Source organism: Plodia interpunctella, chromosome 9 (assembly GCF_027563975.2).
Source record: "Plodia interpunctella isolate USDA-ARS_2022_Savannah chromosome 9, ilPloInte3.2, whole genome shotgun sequence".
In the NCBI taxonomy this organism is placed as follows: domain Eukaryota; kingdom Metazoa; phylum Arthropoda; class Insecta; order Lepidoptera; family Pyralidae; genus Plodia; species Plodia interpunctella.
Window position 1 is genome coordinate 7,367,337 of NC_071302.1, and position 23,034 is coordinate 7,390,370.

Consider the following 23,034-nt stretch of genomic DNA (forward strand, 5'->3'; position numbering starts at 1 on the left):
ACTGAGCAATGGCAACACGCTCTTACTATATTTCGGTTGGTTAGGTTTAAAATATATATGCATAATATTATTTCGTTACATGCATATTTTAATATATAAACTTTAAATACCTCTTACAATCTTTAGGCTTTAACCCTCATCAGTTTTGACAGCGTTATATTAATAGTAGTGGGTGAAGGTATTTAGCACAATATGACCTTTAGGGCGATTAAACTTAGCGAAGATTTATAGTCATTTTGACTTGCCAAGGAAAAAAAATAAACAGCAAGATTGGCAGATAATTAATTCTAGGAATGAATTTATTTTAAAAATCTACAGTTTAGAAACAGATTTGTAATAAAAAAGCCATTTCTAAACATAATGTTTTAATATTATTAAAAATATTGAATATTTGCTGTATACGTCATTACGTAAGGTAAAATAGGCAGTGTAGACCCATTGGTCTACACTGCCTATTTTACCTTAATTAATTAATGTTATCGCTATCAAACCAAAAGCTGTCGGGAGAGCTAACAGAAAGCGTGAAAACACTATCAGAAAAGTCCCAAAATGTGATCAATCGTCCAGTTTCAAGGTAGCAGCGTGTTGTGACCGAACTATGATGCATTGGTTTCATCGCCACTTCCGGTTCCCGCGCCGGAAACGCTCGGATACTGTCCGATACCGCCCGCCCACCGCGTAAATTAACTCAGCCGCCCGCCCTGTCGCGCTTCCGTTTAAATTTCTGTTACAATTTCTATAAGGATTTAAATTTACAATTTCTGTTGATCTCCGAATTTGAATTTGTGATTTCAGCAAGTTTGTGAATTTGTTATCTTTGAAAAGAGCTCCTTTCGATTTTTGAACTGTGGGCGATGTGCGGTAAGATGATCAATCTAATTCCTGCTCCACACTGTCGTCGATTACACAGTTTGCCAAACCTTAGCGGATTCTGTATACATTGCTGGTAAGTTTATACAGACAGTGTGGAGCTGGCATAATATATGGCAATAGAAGATGCTGGAAGCCGGGCCTATGTGCCCCACAACACACTAGGGGAAGACTCCAGAAATATGGCTTAAAAATAGTAAAAAAATAGAGTAGATCTAGTTAGAGCTAACAGAAATTAAATAAAAAAATAAAAAAAAAACCAACGCAAAGAATAGCTTACGTTTAAAAAGTCTAAAATAGAATCAATGGCTGATCCATAAAATTCGATTGAGTAGCACCTAGATATTTTTTTATAATTAGGTATAGGAATTGATTGATGGCACGATAGGTTCGCTCGTTGAATAGAGTTATAAATGTGTTACTTCGGGGTACCGTACCGCTAAGTTTAAAGTAAAAGCTAAATGGAAATAATTTAACAACCAGTCTAACTAGATTTGCAACTAAACTTTAATTATATCGAAGAACTTAGCGGTCAAAGTTATAACACCCCTCTTTTTGCGTCGGGGGTTAAAAAGAGTTCCAAGTCAATATACTCTAGTGTAGTTATTTTGAAATAAATATGATATGTATTTATTATCATTAACATGAGTCTACAAATAACATAACGCATGCTCGTTTGGCAATTATACTAAAAAAAAAATCGTCAAGATGACAGAACGCAAAGCATCAATGGGGAATGGCTCAGTACGTCAAATTCGTCAAAGTTCGGCGAACTGTTTGCCAACACTTTATAGCCGGGTCGGTGTCATTAGACGAATTTAATCTGCTTCGTCAATTCCAAGCATCAGAATTCCCACTAAAATAAAATCTCACTCCAATAACAAAAATCTTATTAGAAATTTTGTTGTGAAATAGCGAACCCCTTCCCGCTCTTTCGTAACCCATATGTATTGACAGTTCCTATTAGTTTGCATAGATGGCGGTAGTAGTGCAATTAGTACACCATTTAATTTAAAGATGGCGTTAAAACAACTTATAAACATGAAGTAGTGAATACTTGAAAATCTTCCTATTTTCTAATGATTTATTTAATAAATAAAGTAATTTATCTTTGAGTTGTATAATTTAAGCATTTAAAGAAGACTGTAAAATAATTTCTCCGTAAAAAAATCAATTAACAATTGTCCATAGATAGTTACATACAACAATCTAAAATATATAAAACATTACAGTATTTACCTTTACATTATTTATTGCATGCAGTACATGTGATAAAAACTGTCATCATAATATGGTTCATAATTATTTTATTTTGTAACTCTTATTATAATCATAGTCATATTTCACCCCCACTCTATTGTTCGAACGTATGCATGCAATGTTCGAATCTCGTGTACAATTACGAAGGTGTCGGCGTTAGTATGTCGCTATAAATCAGCCATGCACGATATAACAATTAGCTGGTATGATAACAATGTTAATTAAACGGCGATCACAACGCCGCGGCGGCGGATTTCTGAACTAAATTCTTGATGCGGCTCGATGATCTGGGGGCCATGTCTACATAACCGCTGTTTTAGATCTTAATGTTTGCTCCACACTTACGCAGAACTCTGCGGTTAGTGGTCATCATATCGAGTGTGTTATTGCTAACACTGGTGTCATATTTATTGAAGTCGCCTAAAGGCATTTGACATGACTTTTACGACTACCCAGCCATTTTGGCTGCTGGTAGTCGGATACACTAATAAACTCAACTGTCCACCAATGTCAACGATGTTTTCCTTCACGCGAACCTGGGACCTTTCGCTCACAAGCGGAAGGTCTTAACCACTGGGCCACCGCTTAGTAGTAAGAACATTGGAACCCATAGCTTGACAATGTTTGTCCACTGTACTTTATATCACCATAAATACACTCAAATTCGATATTCGTTTTTAGTATCATTGAATTTATTCCAATATATTGTAATTTTATCAATTCTGATATAAGCCAACTAATAATATATTTGCCTTTTGACTATAAGCAGATGCATCCTACGCCCCTTGCCCTCCGATACACCGGTATGCAACGCATTTTGATTGCACGGCTGTAATTGATTGCAGCTCTGATTAATGGATACCTGCACATACCTGCGTAGTATTGGAAACGTTTATCGGTATAACTAGCGGCCCGTCCTGGCATCGCTCGGGTAAAACCATAATAAAATTATACGCCTTAATTAAATATGAAATTATTAAACCTTCCTCAAGAATCATCAATATCTATTAAAACAACAAATTCCGTTACGTAGTTTTAAAGATATAAGCATACATAACAGGCAGACAGCGGAAAGCGACTTTGTTCTATACTATGTAGTGAATTTATTACAATTATTTAAATAGGACCACGCTATGTTTTCCCGTGGATATCGCGCTAGACAACTGAGTAACTAGGTAACTGCAGCATAGGAAACAAAGGCACCCCTAAGGAGTGCTGACGTCAGGTATGTTGTAAAATCACAGCCGGATAATCAAAATTGTAATGTTACTCGTATTTCTTACACTGACGAGAAAATTGTGCGGTGGTTTTTGAGACAGATAAATTTGTGTCTAATTTATTGTGTAATTACATAGATACTATAATTATAAAGCATGTTTCTGTTAAGTATATTTATTTTTTAATGTATGATTTAGAATCTACTTCACTGGGTGTGATTGATATCTTCCGTTTACTTTGTATCTGAATACGAAACACCAACAACTCCATTGGATTTGAGTGACATTTTACTTCCGTGTACCCGACGATCATTTTATTAAATATGCCTTTACATACTTTTTGGGTTTTTACCCATTGTATTTCCAGTTCAATGCCGGCTCCGCAATATCGTCGAACAGTTTACCAAACTTTTGTCGGATTCGGTATACATTGCTAGTGTTTTATTGCGGTAAATTACACTCATACTTACGCATTACGCAATGTTCACGCATTCGCGTCGGCATGTGTCTGAAATAGTTTGCTAGCGGATCGTCTATGAGTAGAATCTAAAGTTAATGTCCTTATAAGTCCTTTATTTTCTCTAGAATGGGACCACTCGATGTCCTCCCGTGCATGAATACGAGGCGATTATGGGAAACATGGGTTTGGCAGATCATAGACAGCAATAACAATTCCATAGAGGGATGGAGTCTGCCTGCAATAAAATCACTTTAATCTTTAAAATTTTACGCGTATGAGAAAGAGTGAGAAATAATTCTAATTTTACAGATGAACTTGAAAACAAAAATAGGCTTTATCATTCATGGCTTGATTTATATGTTAATATCCGATTCTAATAAAATTTAATGTATTCAATATTAAATCACTATTACACAATTTTCCGTGATGTATGCTACCGAAAAGTTTACAAATATATGTAAAATGTTAACTGCAGCGGTCGTCTGAGTTGCACAATGCTTGCGTTTTATGCGACGACACGCGTACGGCGGGAAATTAAATAGCGACCGGTTGGGCGGGCAGGAAATATTGGGCGGCTTTCTATTCATAGTATTATAAAAAAATAATCGTTTAAAATTATTATCGATTTAATAAACGCTTTCATGTCATAAAATGGAATTATTTTATCGCCTTCTATACTTCTATATCCAGAGCAACCTTGTCTCTTTTCTTTGAATATAGTTATATATGGTTATTCCATCTTGTTCGTGGTTTTTCTCTCTTTCGATAGCCACTTTGAGAACATGATCACTTTGACATGTCCCTCATTTCAGATTAATTTAGAATTAAAGTTGGAAATTCCAAGCCTTCTTATCATCATCAACATCCATTTAAACTTCCACACTATTGGGTCACAGACGAAGTGGGCCTATTGCGGTGGGTTATAACGACTCCAAATACAGCCGGGACCAATGGTTTTACGTGCCTTTCGAAGCACGATTTCAAAAGTTTTCATAGAAATCCTTCTATATATTTTTTTTTAATTACTCCCTAAGCTAATACTTATTACAAACATATCCTGAAAAAAAATATATCCGAAAAAATTTCGACATAAATTAATCAAGTTAAAAACAAAAACATCGCGAACAATTCAAAAAGCGTACAACTGACACAGTAACACCGGTCATGAAAAATTATGAACTCGGGCCAAATTACTGAAGTTGGTCTGATTAAATTTAGAAGTTGAGGTTCTAATTAGGGGTACATAGCATTTCACTCAGGGTGCTTAGCGCGCCCCCTGGAGGATCGTTTGCGGCACGTACTGGGTACTTTTTGATGATGCACTGCGAAGCCGGGTTTCGATATACCTACACGGCACAAAAGGGTTAAAATCTAACCCAATGTGATGTTGGAAAAATGTTTTAATTTGATTATTAGTATTAATTTGTATGATTATTTGTTTATTTTTATACATTATATAGGGTTTTATTTTTTATTTTTGCAACGGTTTTTATTGGAGAAAATACGATACTCCATACAATATCTAAGTTCAACAGTCAACCGACGTCAACGTGACGGAGGGCGACGGAGCGCAACGGAGCAATGGGGCAAGATCTTAATTTCTGGCAAAGAATTTCTCACAAATGGTTTATACAATTTAACTTCGGTTCTTGGGCTTCAAGACAAGTAGTGACTACTACAGTCGGGAATGAAACAGGGAACATTCGAAAAGGGAACATAGGTTAAGATAAATTAATACAGATTCCAATTTATAATAACAAAAACTCGTTGATACCAAGTAAAGAAAACAAATGGCTTATTTGAAGGTTATGTAATATGGAAGAACATATAGCAAACTAAGTCTAGTCAACAATGTGTAATTAAAATCACTAATTAGAGCAACATTACAACATACTCAGTAGGGCCTGTGACATCAAGTTAATCAGTTCCCTGAAGACTCACGCGCACTCGCCTCCTACTCCGGTGTTTATTTATTTTAATTAACTGGCAACACCGACTTAACAATCTGGAAAGTAAAATGTATAATTTGTTACCAATGATTGCACAGATTTCTTCTTACCGAATATTACTCACCAAAAGGCTAATGATATCTACTTATGTTAGTTATTATGGTTCGACATGGGTCGTCAAGAAAATAGTCTATCGCTTTCTTAAAAAGGCAATATGTATTCTTGAAAGGGCGGCAATTTCTCCCGTCTTTGTAATGTCCCTGGTGTTGCAATTGTTCCTAGGCAGTGGTATTCACTTGCCATCAGGCGACCCTTATTCAACGAGGTTCGTTTGCCGACTTATTCTATAAAAAAAACAATTTAGATTCGGAAGTAATTAATTGTCAAACTGAAAATACTTTCATACCGTACTTTTAATTTGTATTTGGTGCTATTAATATAAATGCATAAACATTTTAAACGTCACTTTTACATTTATCTTGCAGTCGCCCTAACGCCCAGGCTTTGAAGTTACCAACAAGAACATTATGCAATTGACATTAAAAACGGTTGTACTATTTAATCCAACACGGTGTTGAACTAATTATCAAAATCAATCTCGAACTACAAACGAAAGTTAACCAGGAGAGATCAGAAGACGCTGAAGGAAATTAATGAGGGGTGTTCATCAGGATGGACGAGGGCGGTGCTTGTGATATCTAGACTCCTTAATTTAATGGCATAATAAGGTATCATTAATATCTACGTGTATTTTGTCATGTTGCTTATTGTCTAGAGATATTTTCGAATAATCGAAATTGAATTAATCGATATTTTATGAAATATACTTCTAGACATGATTTTAAGAAATTTTGTACATGTCAACATGCCTATCTAGGCATGTGTGTTTATTTGTAATCCAACTTCTCTCTACGAAAATTTAGATCGATTCAACTGTTGGGGGTCTATATATCGCGTTCCATTTCTGAATTATCGCCAAATTTAAAACCAAAATGACAACGAGGACAATCAATAATAATCCAAAACTCCTTAAAATACATGATGCAAAAATAAATCAGAACCACTTTATGCCTACAATACTCCACTAATTGACAAATAGTGGGAATGACAAATACACCAGCTGGGAATTTTCCCAAAATACCCCTTTGATCGTTGTTTGATTAACAGGCACGGACGCGCCGGCGCACGGCTAAATCTTATTAATATTCTTTTTAATTCCGTCTCTAGTATATTAGAATATATTTTAGTATGATTTATTAAATGCGTCCTTTACACGTGTTACTTCTCAATACAGATTTTTCGTTTACTTATAAATTCTAAAAGCTATTTTTAAATGAAATCTTTCAAAAGAGAATTTGGTCTAGTCCATTTCGTCGCTTTCATATAAGATTTTATGAATCACTATGTAAAGGATACTTGGACCTGTAAAGGTATCTGTACAAAGTAAACAACGAAAAACATAATTTTTTTTCTAGAAAACCTTTTTGTAACTAGTTTTATGAGTCAACTTTTATTAGCCTACTTCATAATAATTACTATACTGTAACCAAGAGGTCATGAGAACCGGTGACACCGTGACTCACATGCGACCACTAAAATAAATCAAAGTATTATACTCTGTTATCAAAATATCAAAAGCACGTGGCAAGTTAATTTTCTGTCCGCTGTTTAAAGCCTTCTTTGAAGAGATTGTTATCGCTTTATTGCAGTCTAGACATTAGTTGTTTGTACGTGTGTAATTAAAACTCATAATATCTGAAATTAAGCGACTATTTCAGTGCAAAGTGACGATAGTTATGAAGATAGTAGAAATGATAAACATACTACATAAAAAATAAAGCACTTTGAAAAAAAAGTTACGAATTATGAAGTAATAAAATTGAAGATAGATAAACAAAAGAAAACCATATAAATCAAGTTGTCTCATCTATAGATACAACCTCGGCTATAGTTGCTGGAATGCAAATGGAAATTGAAAATTAAAAAAATGCGAGGGTCGCCCGCGTTGGGGCGTTCGAATCGTAAATTTAAATTGTCCATCCCTCAACATGCAAATTTTCCGAGCATGCCTTTCAATTGTACCTACGCGTTCAGTTGCGTTCAGAATTAATTACGAATGTTACTGTAACCCATCAACAATGCTTTGCTTTACATTAAATTGATTAAATGTGTACCTCGAAACGCGATTGCGGCCATCAAATTACGTGGTACAATTTCAACATCATGAAAACTCAGAATATTATCAAAAGATCTAACTTATTCACGCATTCTAAGAACTTTTGTTGAGTAGTTTTAGGAATAATTATTTCCATGAAGCAAACTTGTAGAACAGGAATTTGGCGTTGTAACAGCTCTGGCCGAATGTTTTCCCACACTGGGACAAACAGAGGCATCTGTAGGAGTATCTTTAAGCCGCCATCATTAACTGTCGCTAATGAAGCTTAAGCTTTTGAGTTTTAAATAACTTGCGCCAGCCCATGGGGCGGGTACTGTACTGCCGAATGGATTTTTTACTTTGGTATGAATTAAACAAAGCATATCGAAAATTTCACAATGTGACTTTGGTACAACGTCTCAGCCATTTGTATTTTAAATTTCAGCGAGGTCAAACACAAAATAAAATAGATACCACGTCCACTTATCTCATGTGACATTTTGTTGTCGCTATAACGCGGTTCTCGGTATATTTAATTGTATTTTTTGTATCACCGTGTTACGTGGACAATTCTAGTAGCTACCACATTAAGTATGTAGTAAATTTCCGAGTTTAAAACCTGTGAGGTGAGATCTTGCGATAGCGTGGTATCTGTGACACTCGTCTCTCGCCGCACAAATTAACGTCCGCGCAAAGTTATATCGTCGGGCAGCGCGCGGTTGTCACTCATGCTCCATCAACTGCTGGGACTCGGTATGACAGCGGGTCAGCCACATGTCGAGGCAAAACGTGACACTATTTCATCTCCCTATCTCACGTTTGAAGATCAGCTTCCTTCAGTCAGACAAAGACGGATTCCAAGCTTAAGAATGTGCCGCTCTGTTATCTGCGGCAAACGGGGGCCCTATCGCAGACAGGTTGTCGTTAATAGGCGTTTTACTTGGAACACATGAGATTTTGTATCTACGTGTGTGTTCTAACCACAGGACACATGTCAGTCAGTGTCAACCGTTAGGTCGACTGCGGTGCGCGATGACTCTGGCGCAACCATCCGCCTCACGGCCAAAACAAACATTCAATCGGTCGTCAACGTCTCGGTGTACCTGTCTATCGAAAAATAAATTAAATATAGATTTACTAAGTGCAATAACCTCTCCTTTTCAGATACGTCGAGTAACCGATGAGGAGACACCGTCCGTTGCCATCGCGTGAGCCGCTTGTGATACCAATCGCTGTTGTGTAGTGAATGGAATCCGAAGTGTGTGTGTGGTGACAGAACAGTGATAGTGTCGGCCCTAGTGGCCGAGAATCTGCGACGGAAGATACGGACGTGAGCCGCGCGGGCTGCGGGCCCGCGATGAGCGCTAACAGTTGCGATAATATGACATATTTCTCTAACGGATACATGCCAGATATGAGGAACGGCGGCGGTCATGATCACCAGCAAGCACATGCGCACTATGGCGCGGTGCCACAACAAGGGCATGAGATGGAGGGCTGCGACCAGCAGTTAAGGCCTGCGCAACACCATTACCCCGCACAACCGGCGCCTGGGATGCCCTACCCGAGGTTTCCACCCTACGACCGATTGGGCTATTACCAGCAGATGGAACAGAATGGCTATCGGCCGGACAGTCCATCACAAATGGGGCATATGGGTCCTAAAACAGACGGTTACGGTCCGAACGGACACCAACCTGCAGCGCCTGCGGTGTACACGTCGTGTAAGCTGCAGGCGGCGGCGGCGACAGCAGGCGGGGTTCCTGGGAGTCCTCCCTTGGAGCAAGCGCAGCAAATCCCCCACCACATGCACCCGCAGCAGCATATGGTGCAGCACGGCGTGCCGCCACACCAACAGCACCTCATGTACCCGGTGGACGACATGCAGCATCAGACGCAGATGCCCCCGATGCATCAGCAGTCGATGCACGCGCAGCAGCCTCCCCCGCAACAGCCCCCGCCAAACACCAACGCGTCGCTGCCAAGTCCACTTTACCCCTGGATGCGGAGTCAATTTGGTAAGTTTCAATGATATTTATTACTCATAATAATTGTGAAGCATCTATAACATAATACAATTTAACACTAGGAAAAAGCTAGACAAATAAATAATTTAGGACGAGATCCATAATAATGTTTGGTTAAGAGGCAAGAGCGAATGAGTGCTAATATTGCGAATTGTGAGCAATATTGATACCTCGTGCATTCACTATGTTTGCTTCTACTTATGAGAGTAGATTTTCCGCCCTCATACTGCAATCATAACTATCAAAGCAATATTATTTTATGTATACTGACCACTAGCTCGGATCTCTTATATTATGTTATGAGTTAAATTGTTGTTAGGTAAGTTACAATTGTGCTCTGTATACCAATAACATTTCAGTTTTGTTCGTACAAGGTATGCCGGTGAAAACTTTTATATACAACTACAGAAGTCATTTTGTATTACAAATGAAAGTCGAAACTACTACAAAACTTTTTCTCACAATTTGAATTGACATTCATCTTTAAAGAATTTTTGCGGACGTCAATACATAAATCAAACATTATTCGAAAGTGAGACCGAACTTGGTGTCGTCAAAGAAATTAATTTGCACAAGTACAGGTAGCAAAAACGGTGTTGAATTTGCGGACACTCTCGCTTCATACATTGACGAAACAATAAGTACCAGAAACAATACCCTTCCTACTGTTCCAGGGTTATTTATGGGCCGAAGAGGCATTCAAAAGGAATTTCACTTTTCATAAAATTTACAACTCTCAACACAAAGCGCTCACCTTCTGTTTAGCTGACGCCGATGGTGAACAAAGGGCCTCAAGTTACGCTACCGTCTCCTACTGTTTTTGAATTTGTCTGCGAACTAATTTATGAACAAGTTGCTTGATTTAAAGATTCTATTGTAATTGAGATCATTCAGAATTCGCCAAAGAAATAGTAGCTCAAACTTTAGCCTTGCATGCAAGTTCGCGCAGCGCTGTACTTATTGCGTTCTTCTTAGTTAGCATTTATATATCATCAATTAAATCTAAGTGTTGTTAATTATATGATCGCTAGTTTAAGTGTCGTGATAGACTGAAGGATGAAGACTTAGAAGGTGGCCCAGCATCTTTCAGTAGTGAAGGTACCAATAATATATTCATAGCGAGGTATGTAACCTGAAATAAAAATAGAGACCATTCTGGAAGCTGGTTATTGAATGCGCGAATGCCGAGATGAACTGGGGCATTAATTCATTTACTACTGTCCGAGATAACAGAATCTACTGACATGAAAATTGGTCTGGTCAGCATAAAAATAATTAGCTACTAGTTATTATATTCTCGTTTGACGATTCATACGGTAGCTGTCACATAAATACATAAATAGGAGATATGATAATGATACTCTATCCGCAATTGTATAAAAGTAATTACGTGTGATTTCGATTTCTTTTTCATGTGCCAGCCAGATTAGTAGACCTATTTAGTAATCATAATTAATATATAATATATAATATTGTTTATCCGTCAACATTTATTTCATCTTTTTTACCGTAACTAACTTTTGCCCGCGGCTTCGGCCGCGAGTTTTCCCACGGGAACAGTTATTTTTCCTGGATGAAAGGTACCCTATGTCTTTCTCCATCAACTTCAAACTACATGTATGCCAAATTCAATTTCAAGAAGATTGATTAAGAAGATATTGCGTGAAGAAGTAACAAACAAACATACTTAGGTACTTTCGCATTTGTAATATTAGTTAAATTTGTTGTATCACTATTACCAACTTCTTTCAACATCAACTTCAGAGACAAAGTTTTTGTAATGAAAGAATTTCTTTCCTGACGGTACTTCGCGTAGGAAGCTGGACCAATCTAACGTCCAACTACGTACAAGTTCTGGCGACTCGACGTACCCATGTCATAACCCTTATCGAACCGGCCCGATGCCAGATAACACTGCCAATTTTGACTTAGCCCTAGCCAGCCTAGAGTTGGCTGTAACTGTTAATTAATTTCAAAGTTACTCGCTAGTTTTGATTGTGATAATTTATTGCTCATTTCGTGTCGAATTTGTAGTTGCGTAGTCGATGGACTTTTCAGCTAATGAAATCGTGTTGCTGGTGTTCATAAGCTGCGGTGTTTGCTTTCTCGTCAGCCCACATTTTTTTAAGCCTGTATTATGTATCCCACTGCTGGGCATAGGTCTCCCCTTTTGCCTTTCTAAATTCGCAAGTTTCCAAATTGATTCCACTTGTAATATAAAAAATATTACTGGAGAATAATGTAGTTAACGAAGTTTTGAAGCTACTAAACGATAGTTCTCTCTCATCCATGTTCCCGATACATTCGGGGTTGTGAGGTTACGAAGTCGGGAGTCAGCGTGAAAAATAAACATTTGAATTTTGTAGATTTAGTTGTGGTTTTACGAGTGGACGCCTGCCTGACGTCAATATTATTTGAGAATATTATATTATTATTATTGCTTATCAGCTGTCAAGGCTTTGCGTCACTTTCGTAAATTTTATATCATAATACCTAATTATTATTTATCGAACTATATTCTGAATAAAGAACGAAAAAGAACTAATTACTACTAATTCGAATGTTCACAAATAATATCAGTAGGACCTTAGACGATACGTAAGGTCGCCTACAAATTCAAGATAAGGAAACGAATCTTTCAAACAGATGCGATTTCTCTTTAGCGTAAGAAAAATAAGCTCCACTTCAAATTCAGTAGCGAATACTTAACAAAACTCAGCTTCAAGTACCTCATGTTATCTTTAGTGGAGCCGTTCATAAATTATAGTCAAAATTTGACTGCCATTTTGAAAAAAAGGCCGACCAATGAGGGCTCGCCTGTTGTGTTGTTTGAAAATAGAACGTTATATCCGAAGCAGATGAATCATTAATCATGGGTAACTGCTACACCTACTCACTGACTGATCTGTTTATATCAAGCTCAAGTATGTACTCATTATGAGAAAGTATATAACAAACTATCTAGTATTTGTATTTTTTAAAATTATATGTCTACCAACTCATTATTTATTAATTTAATTAAGACTTTATAAATTACATGTCAAAAGATATATAATCGCACGTCGCTCGAAGCAAAGACCAGTAAGATGAATATCTTTAATTTATTAGATATCTTTCGTCAAAGAAAACAGCTTAAGATTTTCACAAAAACGCCTTTATTTCGGTACCATTTGCGCTTGACTAACGGCATAGAAAGATAGACTCACCTAGTCCGAGAGGTAGGCCGCGATAAGTCGACAATCGAGGTGGAAATGGAAATATAATGGAAATCCCCCTTTCCCGCCCCGCCCTCGTTTCCCCCCCTAGGCATACAATGCCGGATAGACGACTTGTTACATTTCATTGTTCAGTTATCAGGCCAGGCCTTTGTGGAGGCCTGATGATTGAATACGCGTATTTGTTCTCTGTCTGCTTCTGATTTCGCACGTTTGCTGCTGAAAGCTCCTTTCGTAATACAATTGAAAATGATGGATTTTGTTTTCGGCAGATAGAAACAAAAACCTACCGAGTTGCGGGCATAAATCTCTTTTTTACTATTTAATTAAGATGAACTAATCTTTTAACGCATCTCTTTATGCTTCAATAGATTTGTGGGCAATGATTACAATTTTATGATAGTCTTATCATATCAAATCTAGATTTTGTTATTTTAAATGTGATAGATATTTCTTCATTATTTTCAGTCTACATCAACCCCTTCGCTGGGTTTAAGTCTCCAAATTTTCGCGCCACTTCCTTCGGTCCTATGCGAATACCATCTATCGCTTCTGTTTATACTACACCTGCCCACGCAGATAATAAAAACATATTATGTAGTATGTAGATATTGACAACTTCAAAAATCTACGCAGTTCATTTTCACAGTCACTGTACCTAATTTTATTCAGAAAATTTTCACCTCTTTAGACTAATCCCTTTCTGATGTATAATTTAAGTCAATTTTATCACCTCAGCTGATAGAATCTAGTGATTTTCTATTGAATGTTGTCGATAAGTTCTATTGTCAAGGCCCGTTCCCTTGATCGATTGTGGATTGTCGCAGCCGACAAAGACGATAAATGCATTTCAAGATTGGGGGCCTGATCTGTTTCCATGCTTAGATTTTTTTTGTTTTATTTTTCCCCTGTTGTAAAAATGTTAAAATTAGTGTTGACCGTATAATTAATTAAAATAGTCACATTACCTATCGAAAATAATAATATGTAGACAGTAGAGCCCTATGTTCAATATTTCTTAATCGTATTTATTTAGATGTTATTTATTTAGTGAAATAATCAATTTTGAAAAGCTTTAATTTTTTTTTAGATTTGTATAGGACATTTTAATAGCAGTAAGTCAAAATTTAATCGACATTATAATTAACTTTAGATTAAACAAAAATTTTTCCTGCCTTTATTTTTTCAACTTCAGAATGTCTTAATTTCATAACAACACTACGCAAATCCCTGTATGAAATTACGAAAAACATACTTAGTTAATAAAAAACGAAACCAAATGTTCATTTGTTTTGCCACAGGAACTTTCCCGCAATATTTCCGACAGCTTCGTTTCAAATAAAAGCGATTCAAAACCAACTTCCCCTTGTATTTACACGTGCTATTATTTGCATAAAGATTTTTTATCCGAGGGGTGACGTATAAAAATATATTTCTAATTCTGTTCGGTGGAGTTTCCTGTTCACCCCGGTAGTGCGCGACGTTGACGTATGAGCGTTTTGCCCGTTTCATATTATTTTTAAAAGTTTGTTTCGTTTACTCGCCTCTCTAGAGCAGAGAAATATGTTAACTGCCAGTAAAAGCATTTTTTTAATTGCTCGGTGTTTTTATGGCCAGGTTCATTTGAAAATTAAATACGTTTGTAAAATTCTTTGACTATAAAATATCTAATTAAAATCTAGTATTACTAGTAATCTGGACATAGCTATTGATTGTTTTACCAATTTCATTAGATAGCTTTCAATTTAATGTCTTAAAATCGTGCTCTTTCAAACTACATTGCCTAATACGAGCTATGTATACTAATAGCTCATTGTGAGTACCAATGTTTAAAGGCTCTTAACATATTGGCGACTCGACACTATGGGCAAACAGTTCGGCAAATTTTGCGATTTCAACGTACATTGTTGGTTTTTCCTTGAGGTAAATAAAAGTTCTCATACTCAAACTACGCAATATTCGTGCATTCGCGACGGCATCTGTTTGAGTTCGACGATAGTGTGGAGCTGGCATAAGCTCTGTGCTAGCGTTTCTTTAGTTCCACTCGTTCTTTTCAGATGGCGCTTTTGTTTATAAATAATAAGGAAAGTTTTGCTTAAAAAATTTGGATATTACAATTTCAAAAAAATGTTTAATTTTTTCAAAAATGACAAAATTTTAATCTAACCAACTTGATATAAATAAATACCGATTTGAAGCAATAAATTAAAATCTTTTTCAACTTAAAAAATATGTCGGTCGACTACAAAGTACAAATTAAATAAAAAGACTTCAAAACTATATAAGTAGTTCCTGTATACGAAACCCGAAATAGATTGGCTTAAAAAAGTGGAGGCAAAAAGTTTGGAGCTTATTAAAAAACCATTACCAACTCATAATTACATACACCCACATAGGAATCGCCAATCCCATTAATATGTGTCCGGGGCTGAGTTACCCACACATGGGCAACGTGTGGAGGGAACTAAAGGTGCTTCTACACTGTAACATAAGTAATAAAAATTATTATGAACTGTTTTCTATAAATCGTAATAAAAAAAAAAGATTGTATATACTATTTATTTTATTGACGTTTTAGTATTTTTAGTATATTTGAAGGCAAATAGGGTAGGAAGAAGCGGGACATAAAACAATAATTAGATAATAAAATATTATACTCTAAAAAATATAATTTGGCGTATTTATATTTTTGAGACGAAGTATTGCTACATGCACTAAAGCATAAAAACTCACTTTTAGCGAAATGTTTTTAAAACTCAACACGCATTTTTGTAAAGTTTAAAATGTAATTTTAAAAGGTAATAAAAATTGATAACGTTATTACAAATACTAGTAAACCTTTTTAACATATTTGAGAGTAAACATTTACAAATGGTATCAGTAAGACGTGTGAAATCTTCTTAACAATTCTCTCGAATACACACACATCTTTAACAAGATGGTTTCTTTGAATGTGCCTCCCGAGTTGCCCTATACAGTGTACATAATATGTATTTTTGCTATTTTCAATACAAAAATATGGAATGGCAAAATGTATTAAGTTACTTACTCATACATGCATATTTCGCCATTCAACATAATTTCAACTTAAAATAAAATTATTCATATTGATTAGTTAATTCAAAATATTTGTTTAATGCTTAGGTTTTTATTTTTTATTTTGCCAAGGTTGAAAATATAGGTGAGATTTTTAAGCTTTTTGCAATATAAAATTAGTTTTATGAATAAAAAATAATAAAGAAAGGGCGACAAAAATCAGTTTTCTTTTGTTTGTTAAATAACCTAATACTAATCCAAACTGGGTTATGTTAACATATCTACAAGAAATCAAAATAAAGTAATAGAAAACAAGACTATAACTTGTTTACTCTAAGTCCTCCAAGTTACTTCAGATATATAATTTCCCCCGAACTTCGTACTTTTACTTGAAAGTAACTTGCGTCCAATTAACTGGCAACATTTTGAGATACCATCTCTCTCTTTTCGACTGATTCGCCGTCTCGTTCGGGGTTAGGTTAGCTTGGCCCACATTAATTAAACGTCGGATAGAACGCCAATCAAACTTTGACCGCAGCTAAGCCGATCAGGCTGAACTTATTATGTAGTATTAAAATTCTATTTTCATACCTCATCCATTTCAATTTGAAATGGCTCATAAGTACGTTGCTAATGGATATTACGAAATAATAACTTCTAATTCGATAAAAGGCAATTGGGCAGCTTAAAATTACAGTTATTTTTTAATAACAATGAGAAAATAGGGCATAGTAATGGATATTGAAATGTATCATGTGGGTTCATTAGGGCGGTATTAAAGTCGGTCCGTGTCATTACGCTGGCACAAAAAGCATCACATCATACGATGCGTGCACATGTGCGAGTCGGTAGGCACATAAATCATAAACGTATCTTTATATCTACTTATGGAATAGGGAGTAGCCACGTCGATAGAGAAGCGGAAAAAAGCCCCCGTTTCCTGCCCGGGGATCACACATGACCGGCCTGTCTATCCGCCAGACCCGTGTCAAATATTCTCTGGAGCGGAGACCGCCCCCTCCCCCCTTCAGGCGGGGGCAAGAGCCCCCTGGGGCTCGCTGTCCCGCGGCGAAGCTCATCTTGGAGCCCTAATGCGTTCTGCTACAGTATTATGTCGAGATGAATTTTTAGGCTTCTGCCGACCGCTACTTGTTTTTCATTAATTCTTCCTTGCGCCATATGTAAAGGCTGGCAATTTCGGCGTCTCTGATTGAATATTTTCTTTTTCATTAAGATTTCGCGCGTTCGCTGCGGGCGTTGAAAAATCACCCACCCTGCCACCTTTCATAACTTTTCACTTCGTGATCCAACGCAATTACTCACTTTCTATCGCCTTCTCAAATATTCATTCGTGCTTTTCCTGCTGCAAATTATAGTAATGGCTCGAACAAAACTGGTAATTAGTCGGCTATGTGTTAGGGAGGATATTAATTTTTCTAAAAGCAACGGCCGATCCGCCTCCAAATTTTTCGTGTTTTGAAATTGTTCGATGTTTTTAATTGATAGTCTAATTTCCAAAATGGAAGGAGCGGATCGATTTTAATTTTCGTTGTGACTGGCAAACTTGCGAGGTATTTGTCCGATGGTAGGTGCTAATAAATAAAGCTGTCGAGATCATAGGAGAGCGAATTGTTGGGCTGTAGGTCGGGTCGCTGGATGTCGCGGCGACAGGCAGAGTCGGGGCCAGAACAAAGCTTCTCGGGCCTAACAAAGACGTCACCGGCCGTGCCTGCGACGCGGAGTTATGGCACCCATTGTGCGCAACAATACCCAACAAACGAGTTTGTATAAGCTATTAGGTACGCGCATTAATATATATTTTTTGTTCGCCCGAAAATTTAGCATTCCATTACGAGGGAGAGAAATGAAACGCCCGCCGCATGAATTATATTAAAATATATTTGAATATTTCATTTGACACCTTTTTTGCGGGTGGAATTTCGTTCAATCCCAGGCCGGGCTCGCGTAATTTTTAGCGTACACCAAAGCGAAATTTCGGTGAATAACATTCCATTTCGGATGCGAAACACGACAGGAATCAGCGTCAACACGGCTCTGACTGATGGCGTGTATTCACGATATAAATTCTTTTTGAGATCCCGCCAGATTTGAATATTAATTCCTATGTGTATAATAACTAAAATACTTTCAGACCTTCCGCTCTGATTATTAAAAAGGACACATTTATTTACTTGTGTTATTATCTCATCCACAAATTTATCAAAACCCGGCATATTTTGTTTGTGAAACATAGTCCGATATTACTGGCAATAATTTTATTAATGATCATGTTTTGTAAAGCGTAATACGGACAGCTGTTTGGAGCGGTCGGTGAATGAAAATATTTTTTTTTTTGTGGCGCAATATTAATTTGAGTTATTCATAAGGATAATCAATTGTCGCAAAAACAGTCTATCTTCTAGACAGACGACTGGGTGATTGGCCAGACGGTTGCATTATTAACTGTTAACGAATGGAAATAGATTTCTTAAAGGTTGCTTCATGTTGCTCGTGGCTATGTCTATGTTAAGTTTAGTATGTGTTCTTTACGTTTTGTTTGCTTTTTTAGTATCCCACTAGTGAGCAAAGGGCTCTTAACGAAATATATATTTTTGTATATAATTTAAATATTTTTCACATTATACATTTGGATCAGCCGAAGCGGTGATGGCGTAGGCCTGTGATCTAAATTAAATGAATTAATACGACTAAACATAACATATTGCATACTTATACATATTCATGACTTGAAAAAATCACAAGACTAAAATAACAACATTTAAAAATGATCTTTCTGAGCAATGATTGATTGACGACCTCGGTGGCGCAGTGGTAAAGTGCTTGCCTCTGAACCGAGAGGTCCCGGGTTCGATCCCCGGTCGGGTCATGATGGAAAATGATCTTTTTCTGATTGGCCCGGGTCTTGGATGTTTATCTATATATGTATTTGTTATAAAATATAGTATCGTTGAGTTAGTATCCCGTAACACAAGTCTCGAACTTACTTTGGGGCTAGCTCAATCTGTGTGATTTGTCCTAATATATTTATATATTTTATTTATTTAATGATTTCAAATTCATATAAAGAGATTTTGCTGTAAAAAGTATAGTTATTATATAGCGTGGAGTCATTAGCCATAGGCGCCGACTAGAGTACATAACATGTACCGCCTACAAATGATTAATGAATATCAAAGCATGAAAGCCCGCCATGTTTCCATTTTCTTTTTTACGTCTACTTCGGTACCGGCTCACTCGAAATATTAATCGTATTCAACGTAACAACGCTTTGGGTATGTTTTGTGCTGTGAATTTTGTTGATAACATCTTTAATCAAGCTACATTTTCTGAGCTAGATTAGATATATATCTTTCTCGTCCTTGTGTATTCCTTGTTGTATTCGCGGCTGTGAGATTTTAAATCCCAAGATTTGAAAATAAATACTTAAACCCACTTCGGGAATGCTGTTATTATCTAATGTATCCCTTAGTGGCATCATACGACATCTAATGGGAGGATATAGAATGGTTGTATTCTAGGGAGGAAACCACACGCTAACAAGATATAGATGATCTAGTTTACTGATCTCTATCTGTGGTCGAAGTGCGGGATTGCATTTCACTTCTCACCATCGAATCGATTCAAAGTGAGACGCATCGAACCAATCATATAGCGCCATTGTGACGCAACGACAACCACACTGCAAGTGAGATGCAAACCAGCACTAACCGCTCTGATCTGAATATCTGATCTTAAGTGATGGTCTGTGAAAACTACTATACATGAGTCTCATTGGTATACAAACTCATGTTGCACGACATATCTGGATAACACATAGGGTACTTTTTTTCCGAAATTCCCGCGAAGGAGCGAAGCTCTGGGGCGCAGCTAGTAATTAATAAAGTATGTAAGTAGCAGCTAAGTAGCTATTGAAAATATTCAGCGCCAAAACGTAAAAGTTCCAGCAACTTCATAAGTTTCGAAGCCGAACCACAATTTCCCTTATTGAATATTCATGTGAAAAATGTAAATTCTCTTGAAACGAAATTACATAGATTATACTTAAATAGTCGAATGTATTTCATCATATACGGGTATAATTATGGTATTGCGTGTATTGTCATTCGTTTTTCGGATGTTATCAACGGCGAGCCTACAAATTGTGATGTAAATTTGGAGCGTACAGAAGTTCAATTGTCTTATTTTACCCCAGCCTTCTTATATTGGTTTTTATATACATATATAATTAACACGCCTGTTTCCCATGGAACTAGGCAGAGAGTAGGGATTTCCACTTGTCACGGTTGACAACATTCACTAGCTTCCTCTATATATTCGTTTATGGAAATGTAAACAAAAAAAGTTTAAACACGTTTTTTCTATAGATATTTTGCGAGATCGTAATCGCTTAACATCGATACAATTTATAATATGGAAAGTCAACCGCACTTTAATGTCATTCCAATATAGTGGTCAATAGTTAAGACTGATAAGGCTGAAGAAGGAACCTGAAAAGCGCTCAGATGAGAGAAAGACTGATTAGAAAATTTTGTGACAAGAAATAAAGAAATCTCACATATTATTTTTTTTTTGTTTTTCTATAGTCTAATTTTGATTTCTGTATCCTTTGTATTTTATGTAGTGGTCGAGTCATTAGAATACGTTCCCGCCACTTCGGTGCCGTCACGGAAACTTTCCCTGTTTTTTATGAATTTTGGAAATTAAACCTAATGAGGTCCCGAATTAAGAATTTTGATTTTTATAAGAAAAGTTGTCTTACACACTTACTTACCGCCACTTTGTGTTGCAACATCGTACACGATACAGACGGGTATTCATATTAATGCAATTTCTCTTAAACGCTACATATAGTTATCTAGTGTGTGAAAAACCATCTTAATTTATTAAAGGCCCTGTAATGACCGTAACCAATAATTTACATTATTTACACGTAGATAATCAAATTATAAAAATTAATAATTTATTTTTCCATTATGTTATTGTCAATTAAACGTATTCGATTTCGAGACATGGTCGGAAACCGGCAATTTTATTTACGACGTGTAAGCGTTTAAGAGAAATTGCATTAATATGAATACCCGTTTGATATCGTGTACGATGTTGCAACACAAAGTGGCTTATCTGATCCCAAAGGTCATGAATACAGAAACAGTTATTGCGATACAGACTCAAATTCAATGGGAGTAAAGATAAAAATCGCTTGTTGACGGCATGAAAAAATATAACGATTGGGTTGTGGGGAAATGTATGAAATTGTAGGACATGAATTATGGATTGTCGATATGGCTTCAAGCTGTTGCTGTATTTTTTTTTCGTGTAACTCTGGCCGTACCGCAACGAATTAAATTAAAAGCTCTTTTCACTTGTCATCCCTTGATGAATTCGGTATTTAGGCTCGCGGCCCGGGAAAGTTATTACTTTTTAATACCATAGCGCACCGGTCTGGTGGACTGTTTAGGCCATTTGTACTGTAGTTGTTGCGCTAAATTCTATACTGTATGTGGTGCGCGATTCACCTTCGATCTGTTTTTCTAGATTTTTTTTTTCTACTTTTTTGTGTCCCACTTCTGGGAAAATGGCTCCTATAACTTCTTCCACGCATCTTTCATCATGTATCCTTAGTATTTTTCCTTTAGTCATTATCAATATTATAATAAAACCCATGCTTGAACTTGTAGATTATACTGACTTGTAGATATACTGACACGATTTCGTCTCGTTTGCTGGAATCTGTAGATTAAAAAACAAAAATTTGGTAACATACTGGCCACAAAGAAATTTATATTGTAAAAGAAAAAAGTAAACAAATTTAAAAGTAATTTCATTCCCATCATTGGTAAATATCATCTTATTCGTAATCAATACAAATGCGATCTCCGGCAGAAGTACAGTCGACGGTATATTAAACTTGCCAAATTAATTGTAAAATAGATACTGCTACCAGGACATAAAGATAACTGGACATAAGGTCGAGTGTACCCAGGTCGTTCAATATTTTAGCACGCACTTTATCCAGATAAATGTTTTGACTGCTGACCGTATAAATCTGCTACTTGGGGTGAAGAGGAATGCAATATTGGAGTAAAATAAACTATTGAGTATTATGTTTATTTACATGATCGTGGAGTTGAAAATACTTTAAAACTGCCGTAATCATAATGACATAATGAGACATATACAAATCCTTTGATCTGTTTTTAAAAACTTTAGTGTAAAATTTTTCAAAATTGGTTTCATAATTATTTACTTTTGTAATGTTAATGTTAATATCAATGATTAATTTTTCTCTTTTCTTCTTGATTCGTATATTTTTTCTTTTTAAGAAACATGTCCGCCCCCCCTCAATTATGATGCCCAAAAACAGAATTTCCAAAATTCCATATCCAATCGACTTAATTTAATGGAATCGGTCAAACTACAAGTGGTATATTAGGCGTTGTCCACACTGACGTCGTGTTGTGAAAGTAAGCCGGCCGGATTTTGTAACTCCCCCTTATGATTTATGGAGGCCGACGACACATGCAGCGCTGCGCCGCGGTTCCAAAGCTGCGATTTTCTCGGCTGGGCATACGAGCGGCTGAAACGCGCCGTTGAAACGCACTCAAATGCGTTTATGATTATTCATTTCGAGTAGAAACGTGTAAGTTATACTAAGTTGAATATAACTCGCTGTTCAAAATAATTAAATTTATGATTTTTTCCAATAAATGCCTGTCCTAAATTGAAAGAATCTATTTTAGAAATCGATAATTGAGTTCTAGTTGAATCAAACAATTACAGTAGAATAAGTTATTTCAACTGGAGTGCTTAGAGATTAATAGCTA

General features: G+C 36.4%; 1 protein-coding gene across 4 annotated transcripts in view; it reads left to right on the forward strand.

Moving 5' to 3' along the window:
• LOC128672433 (homeotic protein antennapedia) overlaps positions 1-23,034 on the forward strand; it is a 172,395-nt gene that overhangs the window by 143,746 nt on the left and 5,615 nt on the right. For all 4 annotated transcript variants that reach the window (XM_053749579.2, XM_053749577.2, XM_053749575.2 and 1 more), the window contains one exon: positions 9,076-9,929. In XM_053749579.2, the coding sequence (XP_053605554.1) occupies positions 9,269-9,929 (661 nt within the window). In that variant the 5' untranslated portion in view covers positions 9,076-9,268. The remainder of the gene's footprint in view (positions 1-9,075; positions 9,930-23,034) is intronic.